Source organism: Hordeum vulgare, chromosome 5H (assembly GCF_904849725.1).
Source record: "Hordeum vulgare subsp. vulgare chromosome 5H, MorexV3_pseudomolecules_assembly, whole genome shotgun sequence".
NCBI classification, from domain to species: Eukaryota; Viridiplantae; Streptophyta; class Magnoliopsida; order Poales; family Poaceae; genus Hordeum; species Hordeum vulgare.
This window is the reverse complement of record NC_058522.1, coordinates 377,045,444-377,066,879: the sequence shown is the minus strand read 5'-3', so window position 1 is coordinate 377,066,879 and position 21,436 is coordinate 377,045,444. Positions and strand designations below refer to the sequence as shown.

At 44.6% G+C, this 21,436-nt stretch overlaps 2 protein-coding genes across 2 annotated transcripts; both read left to right on the top strand.

Annotated features, from left to right (window-relative positions):
• The first annotated feature begins 2,979 nt into the window (after positions 1–2,979).
• Positions 2,980–12,100, top strand: LOC123452380 (sodium/hydrogen exchanger 6-like). Its single transcript, XM_045129028.1, has 22 exons — positions 2,980–3,343; positions 4,117–4,168; positions 4,302–4,361; positions 4,523–4,547; positions 4,614–4,699; positions 4,779–4,890; positions 5,920–5,982; positions 6,077–6,096; positions 6,175–6,272; positions 7,764–7,792; positions 8,167–8,198; positions 8,300–8,347; positions 8,424–8,484; positions 8,576–8,673; positions 9,215–9,290; positions 9,375–9,394; positions 9,821–9,918; positions 10,127–10,236; positions 10,652–10,729; positions 11,058–11,155; positions 11,241–11,323; positions 11,501–12,100. The coding sequence occupies exons 1-22, from the start codon at positions 3,130–3,132 to the stop codon at positions 11,542–11,544; spliced, it is 1,605 nt and encodes a 534-aa protein (XP_044984963.1). The 5' UTR covers positions 2,980–3,129; the 3' UTR covers positions 11,545–12,100.
• Positions 12,101–14,432: 2,332 nt separating this feature from the next.
• On the top strand, positions 14,433–17,592 carry LOC123394958 (protein ENDOSPERM DEFECTIVE 1-like). The gene is made up of 6 exons (XM_045089863.1): positions 14,433–15,404; positions 15,492–15,611; positions 16,080–16,196; positions 16,295–16,384; positions 16,962–17,069; positions 17,193–17,592. The coding sequence occupies exons 1-6, from the start codon at positions 14,448–14,450 to the stop codon at positions 17,238–17,240; spliced, it is 1,440 nt and encodes a 479-aa protein (XP_044945798.1). The 5' UTR covers positions 14,433–14,447; the 3' UTR covers positions 17,241–17,592.
• Positions 17,593–21,436: the final 3,844 nt, after the last annotated feature.

The window sequence follows — 21,436 nt, the reverse complement described above, 5'->3', positions numbered from 1 at the left end:
AAAACAACGGTGCTTGTGACCACGGTTGCAAGGATTGTTTACCTTACGCAAAGTTTGTTAATGCAGTTGTCCGTTGCTTTGAGTTTACACTTCGGGTGGGGCTCGTAACTTAATACCAACGAGATGTTCTGGATAGATATCTCAAGGTGGATGATTAGAGAGTAGATGTTGATGGATAAACGGTCTACCTGTCTTGGCGTACTTCCCATTACTTTTGAGCCTTTAACTTTCTTGTAGCATGATTAGCATTGCGGTGCGTTTATAATTCTGTCAATTGCCCAGCTGTAATTTGTTTACCCAGCATAGTTGTTTATCATCTTTTAAGAGAGAGACATCACTAGTGAAAATCATGCGACTCTGGTCCATATTTCCACCATTGTTTACACCTCCATCATTTACTGCTTTTATTTACTTTTCCGTTGCAATCACTATCGCTATTCCCGCTTGTCTTTTGATCCTTTGCAAACTACTAGGCCGGAGAGATTGACAACCTCTCTGAACTCGTTGGGAGCAAAGTTATTTGTTGTGTGTGCAGGTTCACGTCTTCTGCTAGCGCCAGAGCAGAGGACACCTACTTGTTGATCCTCGGAGTCCTGCTGGTTCGATAAACCTTACAGTCCCCGTGTAAGGAAAATCTGCTGCTGACTACTCCCTCCGTCCGGGTTTATTGGGCCCTTGGGCGCTGGGAGCGTGTCCGCTCTTATTAGGCCCCGCTCGATCCAGCTGCCAAAAGGTAGAAAAACGTTTCGTTGCTTTCTCGATCTTCCCGGCTGCCTTTCGTTTTCCCAGGCGTAGTAAATGTCCATCCGTTGCATGCAGCTATAGATACTCGTATGAGTCCTTCTCTTAGCACAACACCACTACACTAGTTCCTGGAAAGAAACCAGCGGCTCGTCGGATGTCGTGACCGGAAGCGGAGCACAGCGTCGACGTCGATCCGGACGCCGAGACCCAGTCCGGGCTGGGCTTGGACGTGTCGCCGCCCGATCTCGTCACTGCTGGGCATGCAGAGCTCGACGCCGATGATGTGTCGCTAGTTGAGCACAGCGTGGACGTCGATCCGGATGCGGAGACCCAGTCCGGGCTTGGCTTGGGCGCGCCAGCTCCTCAACTCGTTGCTGCTGGTCATATAGACCTCGACGTTCATGAAGCGTCACAGGCGGAGACACAGTTGGAGCTGGGCTTGGGTGTGCAGGACATGTGCGCCGCCGTCGTATGCGCCGCCGTCGCGAGAAACGAAAGCGCCTCCGTCGTGAGCGCCCAAAGCGTCGTCGTCGTGTGCGCCATACGCGCCGCCGTCGTGAGAAACGAAAGCGCCGTCGTCACGTGCGCCGTACGCGCCGCTGTCCTCATGCTCGGCGAACCCACGACTATGGCGCCAGCCAAAACGAAGATGGCGTTCAGCACCGGACGAGCTGCCTATGTGGCGAACAACAGCTTGTCCTCGCCCGCAGCCGGCATGACCTACGCCTAGCCGGCCTTGCCTGCGGCCGTTGCTTCCTTCTCCTTTGTCATGGACTTGTAGCTCGGGTGGTATATTAAGATCGAAAGTAAGCATAGCTCAATGACTTTGTAGTTGGAGGATGCTTAGACCATGCCTGTATTTATAATGGAGACACCAAGTTCTTTTTCAAATTTTCAATGATGGCGCGAAGTGTACATGGGGCAAGCTAATAATCAAAAAAATGGTGCGAACCTGCTCTGCAAAGCAACATGGCGCGAGCTGGCAAAAAACTGGCGCGAGCTTGGCGCGAGCTGGCAAAAAATGGCGCGAGCTTGCTCTGCACAGCAATATGGCGCGAGCTGGCAAAAATTGGCGCGAGCTTGCTCTTGCAGCCAGCCAATGCATGCGCTTCTAATCCTTCATCGATTGGGGGCATGCATGCGCCATGCAGTGTTCCAGCTTGCCAAAAAGTAGCAGCGCGCGCCTGAGCTGAGCATGGATTGCATGCGGGTCAAGGAAAATTTACATTAGCAATAAATCATGCATGGGAAATCAAAGAAGTAGGCGCTTATTCTAAGACATTAATGATGGAGTCTTGGTACCTGTAATCTGGTTGGGGGGCCTAATAAACCCGGACGGAGGGAGTACATCTCAACCTTCCACTTGGGTAACCAATGAGGGGCGAGAAGTATATCCATCAACTCGTGCTAGAAAGTTGCGGCCCCACCAACAAGCCGCACTTTCCAAGCTTCCTCCCACTTAGGCAGTCTTCCGGAAGGCCCCGATTGACTAATCCCCTCGTCGTCGGCTGCCGCCCCCAACGTTTCTCGTTGATGGGCATGGCTCTGGCGGCGCCATGATCTCGCATGATCCGTAGGGGCGGACACGCACACGACCATCCAAGATAATCCGAAAACACGATGTCTAACAGTCGCATCAATGAAATACACACCGGATTTCCACACAATTACATCACAAGCATCACGATTACAACCCATCAAGAGGCCACCGAGTGACCAGTAGAAGGCACCCAATGCCAATCAAAACGTTGAAGAGGACCAATAGCAAGTAAATCTGTGAAAGTGAAGTCGACCTTAATCGTATTTTGCAACACCACTACATCGATGCGTTGTTTCGCAATGTACTCTCTAAGCTACATACGACACCCTACATGTCTACAACCCCGAATATTCCAAAGTAAATAATGTATTATATGATTCGGTTTCTAAGGCGAACTCCTCGAGACCTCATCGCTTTAGCCACGCGCTTCCTAGCCGGGCCGCAACTGAAAGAAGGGATATCAGAGGCATCGCTCACCTGTGTATCCCCGTCGGGCAAAGAACCTAGATCGTTCCCAACTGATGCCATAGACCCCTCAGTCGCAACCATCGATCTCAGGCGTTCGATTTGCCATGTTAAAAAAAATGGCGTTCGAACATCAAAATTCAAAATTTGTAAGATCTCGAACACGCCCCGCCTCAGGCTAGGCACGAACCAAAAAAAGGAACAATTCCCAGGCAACTCCAGGACGTGAACGAAACGCGCTCTCTGTGCTAGAAAGTTGCGGCCCCACCAACAAGTCGCACTTTCCAAGCTTCCTCCCACTCAGGCAGTCTTCCGGAAGGCCCCGATTGACTGATCCCCTCGTCGCCGGCCGCCGCCCCCAGCGTTTCTCGCCGGCGGGCATGGCGATGGAGCTGAGCATGGCCCTGGCGGCGCCGCCGGGGGGCGGGCTGCTGGCCCCGCCCCCTCCCGCCCCGCCCGGCAAGGAGCAGCAGGTGGCGGGGGTGGGGATCCTGCTGCAGATCTCCATGCTCGTGCTCTCCTTTGTGCTCGGCCACGTCCTCCGCCGCCACCGCTTCTACTACCTCCCCGAGGCCAGCGCTTCGCTCCTCATCGGTATGTTCATGTTACAGCACGCACGCACGCACGCCCGCCCGCCTCCGCGGCCGAGGCGACTGCCTGACCCTTGCGTCTGATCCCTAGCCCTGGCCGCCGGCTGCTCGCACGTCTGATCATTTCGTAGATTATGGAAACTTCTATCTTAGTTCCGATCATGTTAGTTTTCACCAATCCCTTTTCCTCCTTGTTTGGCCTTAAGCTGGCACAAACCGCACAGAAGAACGGGATAATTAGTATTTCTGTTAACTCTAAACCAGGCTAGTGATAGGGTCTGTTGTCTTGCTATCAGAATCAGATTGAGCATACTTGGGGTTTAAACCCATTCATATGATGTCATGCCACTGGGAATGCGCAAAACGTTTGTTGGTGAAATTTATTCGAGGGCTCTCCCCGGACTTATTATAACTGTAAATTCCAGTTTCGGGTTCTTTGAGATATATCCTTAAAAAAATAGCGGCTAGTTTGATGTTCTCTGTTTTCGAGTGGCCCAGTTTAAGATAAGATAATTGTTCAAAATGTGCCATCAATTCGATGCAGTCCAACAGTAGCTCCTCATTTGATCAAGGAGATCCATTGCATAAATATTTGCTTCCACGAAGTCTTCCCTCAAATGAGCGAACTGATATTTGAACAAGAAAATAAATTGAGATCTCTGATTGCTCTATTGTATAGTATTATACACCAGTTTCATAGTTCCTGTTTTCATTTCATTTCATTTGTTATATTGTGGGCATTCTTTGACTTACGGAACTTTCATGACTGTTTTACAGGACTAGTTGTTGGTGGGCTTGCTAATATTTCGAACACAGAGACCAACACTAGGTTCGTGTTGATCGTGTAGTTTTGTTCTTATTTGGACTTCTGCATCATTTGTGTTGTGCTCACTGTAGTCTAGATCTTACACACAATGTTCACATGTTCCACTTGATCATGCATTGTTCCCTCTGATTTGCAGGACATGGTTCAACTTCCATGAAGAATTCTTCTTCTTGTTCTTATTACCTCCTATAATATTATATCCTTTTTCTTCAGTTTTCTTGTTTTTAACATTGCTAGTACCTTGGTGACCAAAATAGGATTCCTAACTTGTAACTTCCCCAAATACTTCTCTAACCCTCCTAACTAGAATAGTTCTCTTTTCTAAATTGGAACTTGTATTCCTTGACTTCGGTGAACCCAATCAGGATTCAGCTTATCCCCAGTAAGTACTATACATTGATAATACTTTCTTTATCTAAGCTACTTTTCCTAAGATGTCTCTTTACAGAAACCATTCTTTGCCAACTTTGGGGCTATTGTTACTTTTGCCATTCTTGGGACATTCATCGCTTCCATCGTAACTGGGATGCTTGTGTAAGCATAACAAACTTTTTTTGTCTACTTCTATTGAAATATCTTTCATCTTCTAAGCATGTATCTGTTTTCACTGCAGCTATCTTGGTGGACTCACATTTCTAATGTATAAACTTCCACTGGTTGAATGTCTTATGTTTGGTGCTCTTATATCCGCGACTGATCCTGTCACAGTATTATCAATATTCCAGGTGCCTAGCTTTTCTTTTCTCCATCTCATTCTCGGACCTGTATAGTTAGCTATATTTGTTCCGAGTCAGTTTTACTCTGTAGTGATTTAACTGTTGTTGTGGGCCTTTGTGCCTTTGTTCCCAAGAACTTTGGAATGTTGTAGTGATTTAACTGTCACTATATCAGTAAATAAGTCACTAAAGTTGTCTCTGTTGTTTGAAGAAATGCGAAGGATCTTATTAATAGTTTTCCGCTAGAAAAGGGACTTCCTCATGCTTGAAAAATGAAGCACCATGCTCTACTGATGTAGGTAATACTTGGTAAGTATGTCCTGTGGGCTAGTTGTAATGCCCCGGCCACAACCATCGATTCCTATTACGCCTGGTGGGATCTAGACTAGCCCCACAGACCAACACTAGTCTTTCCTGCGCACTTTGTCCTCACTCGTGCGCACCCGGGATCAGTTTCCCAGTCGGTCACTCATCCTCATGTTGCTCCAAGTCAAGCACACTTAGTTTCGAGGTTCCTTGCGGATGGCTCCCGGAAAAGAAGGAATTCCTTGTTGATATGAGTAGTCTATCATTCCTATTAAGACAGGATGTCACACTAGTCTGAAAGTCCATGTTTCCTCTTGCGGTCTCGCCTGCAAGATGAAGCGTCATACTACCCCCTTTCCGGTTTATAAGGCTTGTGCGTATCCCTAGATCTATAATTTAACCAACATAAATTGAGCTGTATAGTCTAAAAATTATACCATTAGAAAGTACACGATTTGAAGTTTCTAATGATGTATTTTTTGTGATTTATAACTTGTATTACATTGGTCTATTTGTCAACCACTCAACCTAGATATACGTGCAAGCCTTATAAACCGGAAAGGAGGTACTAGTAGCATTTACATATTAATGTCAGCATTTAAAGGTTCAGTTGTTACATTGATGGTCAGTATTTGATGCCACATTTATTGAAGAGGTAATGCAAATGTGCGACTCTGAGTATGCTGAGTCCCTGAACTAATAACATGAACTTGTGGTATCATTTCTGTGCAGGAACTGGGAAGTGATGTTAACTTGTATGCTCTGGTGTTCGGCGAATCTGTTTTAAACGATGCGGTCTGTTTTTACTTGTTTCCAGTGCATGCAAGTATAATCAGTACTTCCTCGTGCCTATGACTAACTTATATGCCTTCCTATTTGGAGAGTGCAGATGGCAATTTCTCTTTACAGGTTTATTTCTATCAATGAGCCTGTTACATAATTCTTCCAAGATGTGCACTTCTCGCTGATGTCAATTATTTTCTTCAGGACAATGTCATCAGTCAGGAGTAATGCAGCAGGAGGCGAGAACATTTTTATGATGATTCTACAGTTCCTTGAGATCTTTGTTGGTTCAATGTCATCAGGTTAGCACCAGTGCCGAAGATACACTTTTCAATTGGATGTAAGATTGCCATGACCATACATACTTAGTTACACATTTTGGGCACTTACTAGCTAGAACATTTTAGTAATGACTAATCACAACTCTACTATTAACTTCTTCAATATAAAGCATTCATTATTTCTTCATTTTCTGGATGTACAATGTACGACCCTTAGGGGATTACTGTTACTTAGTTACTCAACTTGACCCATACAACACAAACATTATTTCAAGCCTCGATCATGAAAGAAACTGCACTCCTAAGTAATCATACTCAATCCCTATTTTCTATTGAATAGCTGCACGGTTTGCTGAGAAATAGCCAAGCCCTGATCCAATTGATCGATCTAGATCGGGGTTGGAATTACCCCCAGTTCTCTGTCTCTCTGTGTTAGCAACCTGCATGGACCCATGTCAGTTTCCATGTCATTCAACCGTACTGCTGCCCTTGCTCTTTGATTATGGTGCTTCCTTTGCCACTTTATCGTCTTGGTGCCATCGCCGTTCGAGCAGTCTCTATTACCGTCTTATCGCCATCGTTGTCGTCCTTGAGGAGTAGCAGGTATGGCTGCAAGAAGGGAGATGCAGACACGGTGAGGAACAAGCAGCAGGGAGGCAGTAGGAGGAGTGTGGGAGATGGGGGAGTACATGTGGTGGTGGCGTGGTATAGCAGATGGCTATTTTGGTTTTTGTCCATGTGTTTCATCCTGATTTGCGAATCAGGGTGTATACTCATAAAACTCGATTCTTAGGAAATAATAATGAATCGTGAAACCAAATCATGAACCGAGCGAACCGCAAATCTAGTAATGTGCTAGGCATGCTTCCCAAGCACACGAGTAATGCTGGAGCAGTACTGCTATGCATCACTAGCGTTGATCCATTGCAGTTCTTGTGTCACTTTCACGATTTACAACTGTATCTTTGATAAACGAAAATTGGGAGAATAGATTAATTCGTTATTGAGGTTCAGTTCACGTCCCTTTATAGGGATGACTCGACGCACTGCAGCCATTACAAGTTTTGAGCAGCAAAAATGGCCCAGCATTTATGCCGTTTGACTTATGATTTCTGTGGTACATGCCAGTACCTGACCTCAGCCTCTATGCCTACTTGTGAGCTTTGGAACTCTGTTCCTAGTAGCAGGACTTAATTCTTATATTGCTATTCCTTCTACGGATGTGCTCATTTTATATTCCTCCTGGACATCTTGAGGATGTAGACTTAACATGTATTCTTCCCTCGTACACATGAGAGACACTGGTACGCTGCACAGAGTTACAATATGTTTGGATCACAGCCCCTCTCTGATGTTCCTTCTCGTGCAGTTCTCATTAACAATAATACATGTGACCCCAGAGGAGATCCATCAGTATCTTAATTTAGGGATATGTTTTCTGGATAATAATATATTTCTGTATTACTTTCTGGATAATAATACATGTAATCATTCCATTTCTATGATTTGCAGGTGTCGGAGTTGGATTTATCTCTTCTCTTATATCCTTTCTAATTGTCTTGCATACAAAACTCTGTTTGCAAGTTTGCCTCATATGCTGTCTATAATTCATGTTCTGTATGTTCTAGTGAGTTTCACAGTACTGCTGCTTCTAGTCCTAGACAACTGTTACTAGAAAAATGTTGTTCTTAGATAGCTGTAACCAAGAAAAGTTGGTACAATCTACATAATATTATCTCGCTTCCTGTTGTTGGCATCACATGCCATCTTTTGCCCTACTGTAAGGTACATCGTCATTCTTGTTTGCTGCTTTTGTCTGTGTGTGCACGATGTGACTTTGGATTATTTAGGCACTATTCCATGCCCACCACTTCTTATACTGTGTTGATATTGTGATGCCTTGACCTCCTGGTACCTATTCAAATACGCGGGATTGGATATTGACAAGTAAGTAATATCATGTTGCTCCGTACCTATTTTCAGTCTTCACTTTAAATAAATTGACATATGTTGCCAGTTCTAAATTTGTGGTATCTTTACTATTTCAGTCTTCAGAACTTGGAGTGCTGCCTTTTTGTTCTCTTCCCATACTTCTCGTAAGGACATTTGAAACTTCACTCTTTCCATTTTGGGGTGTTTTTTTTCATTGAACTGTTTCACTTTAATTTTTAGGTATATGTTAGCGGAAGGACTTGGCTTGTCAGGAATTGTTTCTATACTATTCACAGGGATGGTAGGAACAATATGGAATATATTATGTGATATCTAGTCATGTTTCTGCTGTGGCTATGTCTCCTGACATCATATTTGCTATTTCTTCTCAGGTTATGAAGCACTATACGTACTCTAACCTGTCAGATAACTCGCAGCGCTTTGTTTCCGCCTTTTTTCACTTGCTATCATCTTTGGCTGAAACATTTGTGTAAGCCCCGGGACACTCATAATGAGTAGCTAGATAACGCCCGCGCGTCGCTGCGGATTTTCTAAGCAATGAACTTATCAAAAATAAAATAAAATATATGTACGCACCATATTCAACCTAGAGGTAAATGGAGGGTGTATGCATGTTATATTGTCTTGTGACATTCAAGTTCAATTATTTATTGTTGAAAAATAAAAATAAAAATAAATGATGTGGAGGGCTTTCATGTTATTTGATGATGTGGAGGGAGTGCATGTGGTGGAAAGTGAAAAGTGAAAAGTTGAATGGTTGCATGGGCACTTGATGATGTGGAGGGCGTGCATATGGTGGAAAGTGGAAAGTTGATTGATTGCATGCGCTTGATGATGTGGAGGGCTTGCGTGTGCATTTAAATGGGAGATGGCATGTGTGGGACATATGTGAGGTGGTGGATAGGCTGCATGTTAAGATAAATAAGATAGTGGGGATGAACTCCTTGGGTATATAGGATTGAAATATAACTGTGCTCTTTCGTCCCAACTGACTAATTTTTATTTTTCAGCTTCATTTATATGGGCTTTGATATCGCCATGGAAGAACATAGCTGGTCACACGTTGGGTTCATCATCTTCTCGATTGTATCCTTTGTTTTACTTTCACATATCATCAGTTGGGTCTATTCAATTCTTTGCTTGAAGTTTGGTTCCTTGACTTAACAATAGATATTTATAATTGTTGCAAGGTACTCCTACGGCTATGCCATTGTTTCACATATATAGTACCCTCTGTAAACAAATATAAGGGCGTTTAGATCACTAATTTAGTGATCTAAACGCTCTTATATATCTTTACGGAGGGAGTACTTACTAAGTTACTAGACACTACAAAGTAGAAAGCATGTTGTGTTTAGATCTCACAACTGTGTCCTGCACTGTTTGAGCATTTAGCAATGGTCATATTGTGATGTGTATAAAATACCCATGCCTTGTCACCGTGTTGTTAGTCACATACTTGAATGGAAGTCAAACTGGGTCTGCAATGATGTAGAACATGTAGAAAATAATGCATGACTTATCCCAACTATCGAATTTGTCATATCCAAGTAAGTTCAGTGGTGAAACAAGCACACTCTCTTGACATTCTTTCCTGCAATTTTGTTTCTGTGTAGGGCAGCAAATGTCTTTTCTTGTGCCTACTTGGTTAATATATCACGGCCAGAACATCGGCGTATACCTCTAAATCACCAGAAGGCTCTTTGTTTCAGTGGTGAGTTTCATTATACTGTAATTGGCAACTTGATACATACTCCGTCCGTCTGGAATTACTCGTCACAAAATGGATACAAATGGATGTATCTAGAACTAAAATACATCTAGATACATCCATTCCTTCGACAAGTATTTCCAGATGGAGGGAGTATATGATAAAGGCTTCTAAAAGGCTAATTTTCATTATCTGGATTTTGGACAAATAGGGCTTAGAGGAGCCATGGCTTTTGCGCTTGCTCTCCAATCTGTGCATGAACTTCCTGAAGGACATGGAAAGACGATATTAACAGCTACCACAGCCATTGTCGTTTTAACGGTATTTGCACATTTTTTAATTCTTTAATTTTGGGCACTAGTCAAGAAATGATGAAGCTACCAATTGGAATGGCATTTTTATATGTGTATTGCATTTCTTGGGATGGCATGATGTGCTGCTTATAATTTTTGCTAGTTGGTCCACTTATATATTAATTAAGCTTTTATTTTGCTCTGATGCGTATTACAAATATAGTTTCATAGAACAAGCAATTTTGCCGAAATAATTAGGTAAACCTAACGAGCACATAATCAAGTTGCTACATCCTTTCTGTGCAGTAAAAGTTCTTTGTAAGTTCTGTATGCATGGCATTCCTGTGCTCTACTCTGGGATAATTGGCATGTAATTCCACATTACCATCAGATACTCTTAAAGCGAGTTGCACAACTCTCGTAAATTACTTGAAATCATGCAGGTTCTTCTTATTGGAGGGTCGACAGGCACCATGTTAGAAGCTTTGGATGTAATTGGTGATGAAAATACATCAATAGAAGTAAGCATTGATTTGGTTTTCTGTTCTCATTACTCTATCTATTTTCTGTGTTTCTAAAAAAACTCACATTTTTTTCTGAAAATATGCTATTTTTTATGCTATTAATTTAATGCTGGGATCCACTGGGATTCAATTCTTTTTGCGGTAATAGCTACTCAGGGTCGTATTTTGCTATGGGCCTACAAAACAATTGCCCTCTAGCTGGGTAGCTAATCATGGTTTGTAGGTTCTTATTTATATTGTATTATCATGCTGTGTGGTACAGTTTGCTTGCTTTTCGAGGATAATTTTGGATTTAGGACTAATTTCTGTGTGCCAACATTCTCAGACTTACGAGGATAACAATGGTTACATTCCCCCAACTTATGAGGAAGGCACATCGTCTGGAGGAGGATTGAGAATGAAACTCAAGGAGTTCCACAAAAGGTACTCGTTGTCAGATCATGTATTTCCATTTGCATACAAATCATTACTCCGTAAACAACTGATTACCGTTCAAATGATGACACAGCACAACATCGTTCACCGCCCTTGACAAGAACTATCTAACTCCATTTTTCACCAGTCAGACTGATGATGATGCTGATGATTTCGGTAAGTAAAAAACATTCCGTCATTCGGTGGCCAGAGTGCCCACACACATGATTACTACAGAATGAATTCTTTGTTTGAAGCATGTTATATTGCGTCATTAGCTTTAGTTTTTCCGTCTGAATAATTCACTCGAGTGTCCCTGAAATCGCTGATTGCTCTCTGCTTGGTTCGCGACAGGTGATCAGCCCCAAAACCAGAGACAAGGGTTCTATGACCAATAGCAGAGTATGAGCACGACTAGCTATACACGGTGCCAAGTGCCAATGGACCTAACGATATCGTAGAACGTGGGATCCAGATTGGAGCCATTAAACGATATAAACACACACCTTTGCCCTAGTTGAGTAGCATATGGCAGAGCATACTGTAGGATAGATTCATAAGCCTGATCAGGACAGCATGCCTCCTGTATATATTTACAAGGCTCAGATGGTGCATGGTGGGGCTCCAGCTGAAACGGCAAAGCTCTGCGGCGGACTTTGTTGACCCAAAGCCGCTGCCTTACACCAGATCATTTGTTTCCAACAGCTCAGCGCTGATCATTGCCAACTGCGTTGGCTCGGAAAACCCTTGTTGTGAAGTGAACGTACCGCGTGAGCCGAACATTACTGTGATGTATGTACTCCAGATTTCCAGTGAAATCTGAAATCATTAGGGCCATAATTACGCTGTCACGGAAATGCCTGTCGTGAAGTGACAGTGTATTGAAAGGTAAGCTCGTCTTGCCTCTGTGGTTCCTGATGTATGTTTGCCGTTGTCTTTTGTTGTGCGAACTGATATCTGCTGTGCCGTTGTCATGTTCTTAGAGCTTTCGACTTTGTATGTTCCTGATGTATGTTTGCTGTTATCTGTTTTTAATTCAAAAAAACTGTTTCAGTGTTTTGAAATTCTAAAAGGAAATGCACAGTATCATGCGGATGTATACTTCATGTGTGCAAATTTTCGGAGTGAAATACACTGGCATGCGAGCTACAAAAAAAACACAACCTAATTGGTGTTTAAAAAACAGTGAACAGCAGTGCACCGTTCACTATATAAAACCAACGATTTTCTCCTTGTGATAACTATGCTTGCGATAGTTCATTAATCAATGTATTTTGTCATTAAATTTTACACGCATGTGGTATACATCCGTATATCAATGTTGAACTTTTTTTCCAGATTCTTTTGAAACTTTGAAATGCGATATTTGATTATAAAAAAGGCTCCATGGAGCCCGAGCACAAGAAACCTGCACTTCTCTTAACAGCCCTTGTAACTCCATGTCTTCGCCATAGTATATAAGGTGAAAAGGGCGTGAGACCTAGACAGGTTGACTTGAATCTACATGCAAGACAAACCTCTGTAATCACTCAGGCTCATGCAAGAGAGAAAACATTCAAACGTGAGTGTTACCCCTAGAATAGAGGGCCTGTATCTGCGTAAAACCTTCCATGGCAGCCTCACCCCGCTGATGAATGTTGCACCGAGTCCTTCGCTGTAGTCCATCTTGATCTCGGGACTGGCGAACTCTTCATCGGCTTGAGTCTTGATGTTCGGGAAGTTCAAGTCCCGCTTTGGCCGGCCTAGTCGCCAATATGCCTTGTCGAAGGCGCGGGCGCCGACGTCCGGCTCGTCATACGTGTCGAGCCACTACCGCACGTCATCGTGTGCGACGAATTTAGGGGGGGGACGAGGGGGGCTAGACCCCCTCCCCCCCCCCCCCCCCAAACAAATCTACTATGATTGTGGTTGTTGCAATCAAAAAATTTCACTTCATATAAACTTTGCCCTCTTCATGAACAAACTTGCCCCCTCTATGTATGAATGCTGGCTTCGTCCCTGATCGTGTGTGATCCCGGTTAAGAAATGTCACACAACGAACGTTGTGGAAGCCGGTGAAGCTCCTTGATCCGCGGCGCGGCAACATACATTGAGAGCAAAAACGGCATCATTCATAGGCAGAGAGAGGCGGGTGGTGTGGATCTCCAGCAATGACAATCGACGATGGCGGATTCGGTGACGGGGGGGGGGGGGGGGAGCGACTTCAGTAGCTACATATACGTCGGCGTGAAGAGAGGTTGAGAGAGGTCGGGGGGGGGGGGGTGGTTGGTTGGATTAGGTGGCGGCGATGCGTGGGTAAGGGGCGTTTGAGGTTTTACGTGTACGGGATGGAAGCTTATGAAGGTTGTAGCATGCGAGTCGCGGTCGTGTCCGCATTGGACAGCCTGCTGCATGATTCAAATATGCGCCATTTGTACTATGTTTTTGGGCAGTCCTAAAATAAAACCATAAAAAATTATATATTTAGGACCGCCGTTGGATCTCGTTTTTTGGATAGAAGTTGAGCAGCCCTATTTTAAGGGGAGGTGCTCTAAGTTTGATGGTTGAATTCCCATCAAAGGAAAGTTTTAAGAGCTGAATCATTGTGCAACTTATCAACAAGAGAGATGACCTGGAATGATGGATTGATATTATTTGTTACAACACATTACAAACACAGACACTCATATAAATATGTGCATACATTCATCTCTATAAACATATATACACGGACTCTATCCCTATGAACATCTTTAAAAGACTATGTCGGTACATCATCTTGAGATTGACGAAGCCATCATATGCGTCTCATAGTTGGCATGAACATCTTTTCCTACTAAATGCGTACCAATTTTTTTTTAAAATAAACAGAATAACGGGAGCATCAGAATTTAATGGGCTGGGATATCATTATTTGTTCTAATCATTAATCACAAGTTGATTCGCGAATGGTGGATTGATCTTTGACCTGCCGGCCTGGTTTCTCCCTCGACCCCGCCATCATCCGTTCATGATGATCTCATCGGCGATCATCGTATAATACTCTAATATACGGAGAGAGAGACAAACCTATGTGGGGCCCACCTCCCAGCGGACACAAACACGCCTCCACCCCCGCCTTGCGTGTGCCTACCGTTAAACCCCCCTTCTTCCACGCCGGCCGTATTAAACCGAGACCCCGCCCCCCCTTTCCCGAACTAGCCGTTACGCTCCCCTCCCCTCCGCTCTCGTCTCGTCCCACCCTGAAAATCCATCTCATTACGACTCAACGGCTATTTACTCCCTCCGCCTCCGCTCCGATCGAATCCGATCCCCGCCCCCCATGGCCGCCGCCGCCTCCGCATCGCCGCACCCGGCGGCCGCCGCCGACCTGCCCCCGCCCCCGCCGCCGCTCCTCACGGCCGCGCCCCGCCCGCGCCGCCGCGCGCGGGAGGTCAGCTCCAGATACCTCTCCACCCCGGCCCCCGCCCTCTCCTCCTCCGCCGCCTCCCCGCGCCTCTCCACCTCCTCGTCGCGCGCCTCCTCGCCCACGCCGTCCCCGCGCGCCCACACGCGCGTCGCCACGCCCTTCGCCAACGAGAACCAGCCCCCGCCCGTCCCGCCCTCCACCCGCAGGCGTGCCGTGCAGAAGCTGTTCGGCGAAATCGCCCCCAACCCGCGGGCCTCCGTCTCGTCCTCCTCCTCTGCCGCAGCCGGCGCCCCGCCCCCCAGGCTCCTGCCCCGCGCGTCCAGCGGGCCGGCCCCGTCCACGGGGCGCAGGGGCTACCCGCGCCCGCCCACGCCCGCGCGCGCCTCCTCCTGCTCCTCCGCCGCGGATGACGCCGCGTCCTGCAGCTCCACGGACACGTCCTCCACCCTCACCGACTTCTCTGAGCCTGATGGGATCTCGCTGGCGGCCGCGCCCTGCGAGAGCCCGCCGCTGCTCGGCCCCGCGTCCTGCCGTGGCGGCCGCCTGTCGTCGGAGCTCCGGTCGTCGGTTCCTGAGTCGGGCGGGTCCACACGCGGGGCGGCTATCCCGCTGTGCCACCGGTCGCTTAATTCGGCTCTCTCGAGCTGTCCGGCTCCGGCGGCCAAGGTGATGGCGGCGCCAAGGCCACCGCAGCCACATGGGACGAAGCTAGCAGAGATGAAGAAGGCGGCGGTCGTTGGGGGGAGAAAGGTTGCCGGGAAGCAGGAGGACGTGCACCAGCTGCGGCTGCTGAACAACCGCTACGTCCAGTACAGGTTGCTGAACGCCCGGGCGGCAGAGGCGGCCAAGGCCAAGGCTGCTGCGGCGGAGGTGAGGCCTTGTTACTGTGACATGATGTGGTTTGATCTCTACAGTGTGACTGAGATGCTGATTGTTTTTATTTTGTTGGGTGTGAAGAACTCCCTGTTCGGACTGGCTGAGAGAATGGCTGGGCTACGAGAATCGGTCTCTGATAAGAGGGCAAAGGCTGAGAAGATCAAGAGGGATCAGAGATTGTGCTCAATTGTTCGTGCTCAGGTAACAATTTTTTAGGCACATTTTGCTTTCTGAATATTTGGAAGTGTTGTATAGGCCTTTCTGACTATCCAAGTTGAGCTATCAAAATGTTTAAATTGGGTATGTCACATGAATGAATTTGTTTCCTCACTCGCATGAGATGGAGCCATCAAAGGGATATGACTCCGCATCACCACCTTCACAGTTTTGATCTCAGTTTGTCCAATTATGAACCAACTTAATTATCTATTCCTAATGGTGTGCTGAAATTTAACCTACAACTACATTCAATATGTGCCCAATGGATATTACGTCTGTGCACTAGCATCAGCACACTTAGGATGATTTATGTGTAAATATGTGCTTCAAACTAAAAAATAATCTGCATACATAGTGGGAAATAGAGAATATCAAGTGTGTATTTATCTTCTAGTATGTGAGAACATATGCTCTATGAAAATTTAATTTGTTTATTTGCAAAAATTTCAGGTGCCGTATTTGGATCGATGGAGTGATGTTGAGGAGGATTATTCCAGCTGCTTGACAGGGGCAACATCTGCGCTGCATAATGCCTCGCTAAGGCTACCTATAATTGGGGGTGTTAGGGTAGGATTTTGCAATAATTTCACATTGCAGGCATAGATAGTACCAAAATATCTTCGTGGTGCAGTTCAAATATTATGTTCTAAGACTACTCCTTGCAGGCAAACTATGAGGAAATCTCGGAAGTTCTTAACTCTGCTGCACAACTACTGGAACCAGCGTCGCCTCTTGTTCGAAATTTATTACCAAAGGTGAGAAAACTATCAAATACTCCGTAGCTTTCAGGCCTAGAAATGTAACCTTTTTGAACTGGTTCTTTTAAATTGTGTTCACTAAAGAGCGTTTAGATCACTAAATATACTCTGGGAGTATATCTTAAAACTGATTGAAAAATAATCTGCATATTGATCGTCTATGTGAGGACATATTCCGTATCAAATAACTATATTATGGTGGACGGAGGTTGTGAAGTTCACTGCCATCCAAATTTTCAGTTCTAACTCCAAACACAGTAGGAAGCTTTATTTGCGAATATGCTAGAATATGCTGATGTCATTTATTTTAAACTTGTATACTTGTAAGAAAGATCCAATAGTTTATAATTGTCATCGCAGTCTTGTCTGATTTAAATGCCAGAAGTTTTCTAAGTGAAATTAATGTATGTTTCATGACAAGTGTACTGATACATCAATCTGGAATTTTAGACGCACAATTAATTATTCCTTGACTGGTACAAATTCGAAATGAGTTGCATTTTGGATGGAGGCAGTATCATTTTGAGTTATTCTTGTTATACTGATGCAACCGGATTTTGTTCTTGTCATATAGGTTGAAGAGGTTGATGGCGTGGCCTCCAGACTTGCACAAATAATCACTAGTGAAAGGGACTTGATAGAAGAGTGCGGGAATCTACTAAATCAAGCACACCATATGCAGGTACAGTTTCAAATCAATAGTAACTTGCATTCTGCTCAGAATATACATCATTATGTTCTTGTGTGATCGTGTCTTTACCGCGGACATATCTAACGGGTTTCTTGAAAATTTCCCATTACATAGATGCGAGAGTACAGCTTGAGAAGCCACCTGTTGCAGTTGAGAAGTTGAAGCGAAAGCAGAGGAAGCGCAGAAAGTGAACACGGCACCAAATCATTTCTTCCGACCAGTGGAGCTAATTGTGCTCACCACTGGAAACATTTTCCAGTAGGAAGGAGAGAGGTGGCCGGATGATCATACAAAGTAAAAGGCAGAAGAGTATCCTTCTGCTCTTTTTTTTTTGTTGGCGGGAAGAAGTATCCTTCTGCTGATCAAGAATTCCTGATTCTTTGTGGTATATATGTGGTGTTTTTGTCTTTGGTCTCTTGTTTCTGTTATCCTTGTGTAGCCATGGAAAGAATAAACCGATAGAAGCATTGCCCTTCACATAATCAAAATTCGTTGATTCTTTGTGTACTTTTAACATATTGCGTTGCTCAGGTAGTGCTGTTATTTTCTTTTTTTGCTTCCGGAACAAGTTCTCATTGATGGCTTGGTTGAAGAACGTAGCATTTTTTTTTTGCCTCTTTTGGATCTTCACAGTCAAGTCGCCGGGCAGGGCACTTGTCAGTGGAGTCAATGACACTCACAAAGCGTGGATGTGGTGTTAAAAAAAAAGCGTGTATGTCAAAGGATGTGGTGTTAAAAAAAAGCGTGGATGTCAAAGAACACTGCAAGAAGCATCCGGGCCCACTTTGGTGGTGTCTGTTCTCTTAAGCCAAGGTGTAGAAGTAGAGGGGTTTGTGATTGATTGTTGCACGTTGGGCATGTTTGTGGTTTCGGGGTTTCATGCTTTGTGAGTACTCCCTCCGTTCCTAAATATAAGTCTTTTTAGAAATTTCACGAGTACTCCCTCCGTTCCTAAATATAAGTCTTTTTAGAGATTTCACTAAGAACTACTCCCTCCGTTCCGAAATATAAGACCTTTTAGAGTTTTGACTATAGACTACATACGGAGTAAAATGAGTGAATCTACACTTTAAAATATGACTACATACATCCGTATGTAGTATACATACGGAGTAAAATGAGTGAATCTACACTCTAAAATATGACTACATACATCCGTATGTAGTATACATACGAAGTAAAATGAGTGAATCTACACTCTAAAATATGACTACATACGGATGTATGTAGTATACATACGGAGTAAAATGAGTGAATCTACACTCTAAAATATGACTACATACATCCGTATGTAGTATACATACGGAGTAAAATGAGTGAATCTACACTCTAAAATATGACTACATACATCCGTATGTAGTATATAGTGGAATCTCTAAAAGGTCTTATATTTAGGAACGGAGGGAGTAGTACATACGAAGCAAAATGAATGAATCTAGACACTTCCGTATGTAGTTCCTAGTAAAATCTCTAGAAAGACTTATATTTAGGAATAGAGGTAGTAGTTTGCATGTGGCTTTGTTTGTATTGTGTTTTGCTTAATCAATGAGACAAAACTGGTTTTTGTCCGGTTTAAAAAAACGAAGAAACATCCGGGTCCCATTGCGAGAAAAAGAATTAAGCGCAAAACCCCATCACAATAGTGATCTCATTGGCAACAAAACTATGACTTTACAATTTGTGACGAAAACCATCACTCATGGTACATGCTAATTCCTTTGACGACATCACTAATTGGTCGAGCCCGCTCGTCGGGCCGAGTTGGTAGAAAAAAGTGCCACAAGGGCAAATTGACATGGTCTTCTTCTACTCTCTCCAGGCATTGGGTGACAAACTCCCATTTAGATCGTAGATCACAAGACGACATGCAAAACTAAATGTATCTAAGCTTAGTGGTGGTGTCGGTGCTTTGTAGCCAGCCACAACTTCTAGCTCAAGTGGTTGTCGTCAGTGCTTTGTAGCATGAGGTCTATACTTTCACTCCACACGCTCGCATTTTGTTTTCGTGAAATTTTACATCGGACGTCTTCGAATGGGCCGGCCCATTTGCGCGCCCTTCAGCGAAAGCTCTGTTATTTAACAAACACAAACGTCCAATAGGAGCTCTCCTTGTTGTGATACCTATCAAGCCATCTCTAGTGTGGGTATGCGAAATGATCGATATGGTTGACTAAAGGGGGGGGGTTGAATAGGCAAGTGCTAATTTTTAGCTTTTCTCCAATAAATTAAGTTTAGCAATAAATAGGTTGTCTAGATATGTAACTAGGTGAGCAACCTATATGATGCTAACAACAACAACGACACGCAAGTAACACATACAAAGTAGAGGTAAGAAGTAATCACAAGTGGAACCGATGAAGACGAGGATGTGTTACCGAAGTTCCTTCCCTTTGAGGGGAAGTACGTTTTCATTGGAGCGGTGTGGAGGCACAATGCTCCCCAAGATGCCACTAAGGCCACCGTATTCTCCTCACGCACTCACACAATGCGAGATGTCGTGATTCCACCAGTGGTGCCCTTGAAGGTGGCGACCGAACCTTTACAAACAAGGTTGGGGCAATCTTCACAACTTAATTGGATGCTTCCAGCGAAACCACAAAGCTTCACCACAATGGAATTTGGCTACGAGGTGACCTCAACCGTCTAGGGTGCTCAAACACCCATGAGTAACAAGATCCGCAAGGGATTAGCGGGGGGATCAAATTTCTCTTGGTGGAAGTGTAGATCAAGGCCTTCTCAAGTAAATCCTAGAGTATAAACAAGTTTTGTTGGCTAGGGAGAGAGATTGGGCGAAAATGAAGCTTGGAGCAACAATGGAGTTTAGTGTTGGGAAAGGTGAGCTTCTCGCGGAAGAAGACCTCCTTTATATAGCGGGGGACAATTCCAACCGTTACCCACTCACACAGCCTGCACATGAGCGGTACTACCGCTCTGGAGAGTGGTACTTACTACCGCCCATTAGAGGTAGTACCACTCCTGGGGGAGCGGTACTACCGATGTGCCTGCAGAGTAGCAGATCAGGAGGGAGGCAGAGGGAGGTAGTACTACCGGGGCGGTACTACCGCCGATAAGGGGTAGTAACTCCACCTACATCCGATCAAGATCCGATGTGAGCCTATCCTAAGAAAACCTGAGCGGAACTAGCACAATAGTAATAAGCGGTACTACCGCCCAAAACTACTGCTCCAAAAACCGCTCAGTCGGACACAAAAAGAGTCAAGATCCCGAGGCAACGACACTCGCGAGGGCACTACCGCTGACCAGGGCGGTACTGTCGTAGATAAGAGGTAGTACCTCTCATGGGAGCGGTATATCACTTGGGTCTTTTCAGGCAGAATAAGGGCAAGGTTAGAGGCTCCATCGTGGCGGGAAAGGAACAAGGGTGTGATAAAATGTGTACGTGATGATTCCACCCAAACGTTTCCGATGCGGACCCCCTCTTAATAGTACGACTTTTCCTACGACTCAAGTTAACCTTGAATAAAACGTAAGAAGGAAAATCGTCTTCACTTTAATACACCTCACCCTGGGCGTTTGGGTACCCGAACCCGAACCGAACCGAATTACCCGAATTGTCGGGTAATTCGGGTATCGAGTAAGGGTTCGGTTCTCATTTCTTGACTATTCGGTTTTCGGGTTAGGGTTCGGGTTCTAGTGTGGAAAACCCGAAATACCCATACTACCCAAATTATTCATACTATCCAAAATTTTCATGCTATTATTACACTAACTTGTTACCCATACTAACTAAAATACTCATATTACCAAAAATACCCATACTATCCGAGTTATTCATATCAAAAGTTGATGTATGCTTAGAATATTTTGGGTATTTTGGGTACCTGAATTACCCAAACCAAAATTTTGGGTAATTTGGGTTCGGGTATTTTTTTGACAGAAATAATTTTGGTTCCCATTTTCGAATACCCGAATTATCCATAAACCGAACTACCCAAACCGAAATAACCAAAATATCCTAATGCCTAGGCTGAAATACACCGGGGGCATGAATCATTTTGTTCCATATGATGAAATATGTGAAAGGCTTAGTGCACACGATTAGTCCATAGTTACATTGTCATCAATCACCAAAAACACTAGGGTGGAAATATGCCCTACCAATCTCCCCCTTTTTGGTAGAATGATGACAACACGGGATTTGCACACATAATATAACATGATAGAAATCAAACCCCACTATCTACAAAACATAGACATGCTCCCCCTAGATGTGTGCACTATTTCAAGTATGCTTCTCAAATGCAAAGTACACACACTAGTATCAACACTCACCCTATATTTTATAGACAGACACTACTTGCATTACGAGAATATGAAAGCAATATAAATGCAAGAAG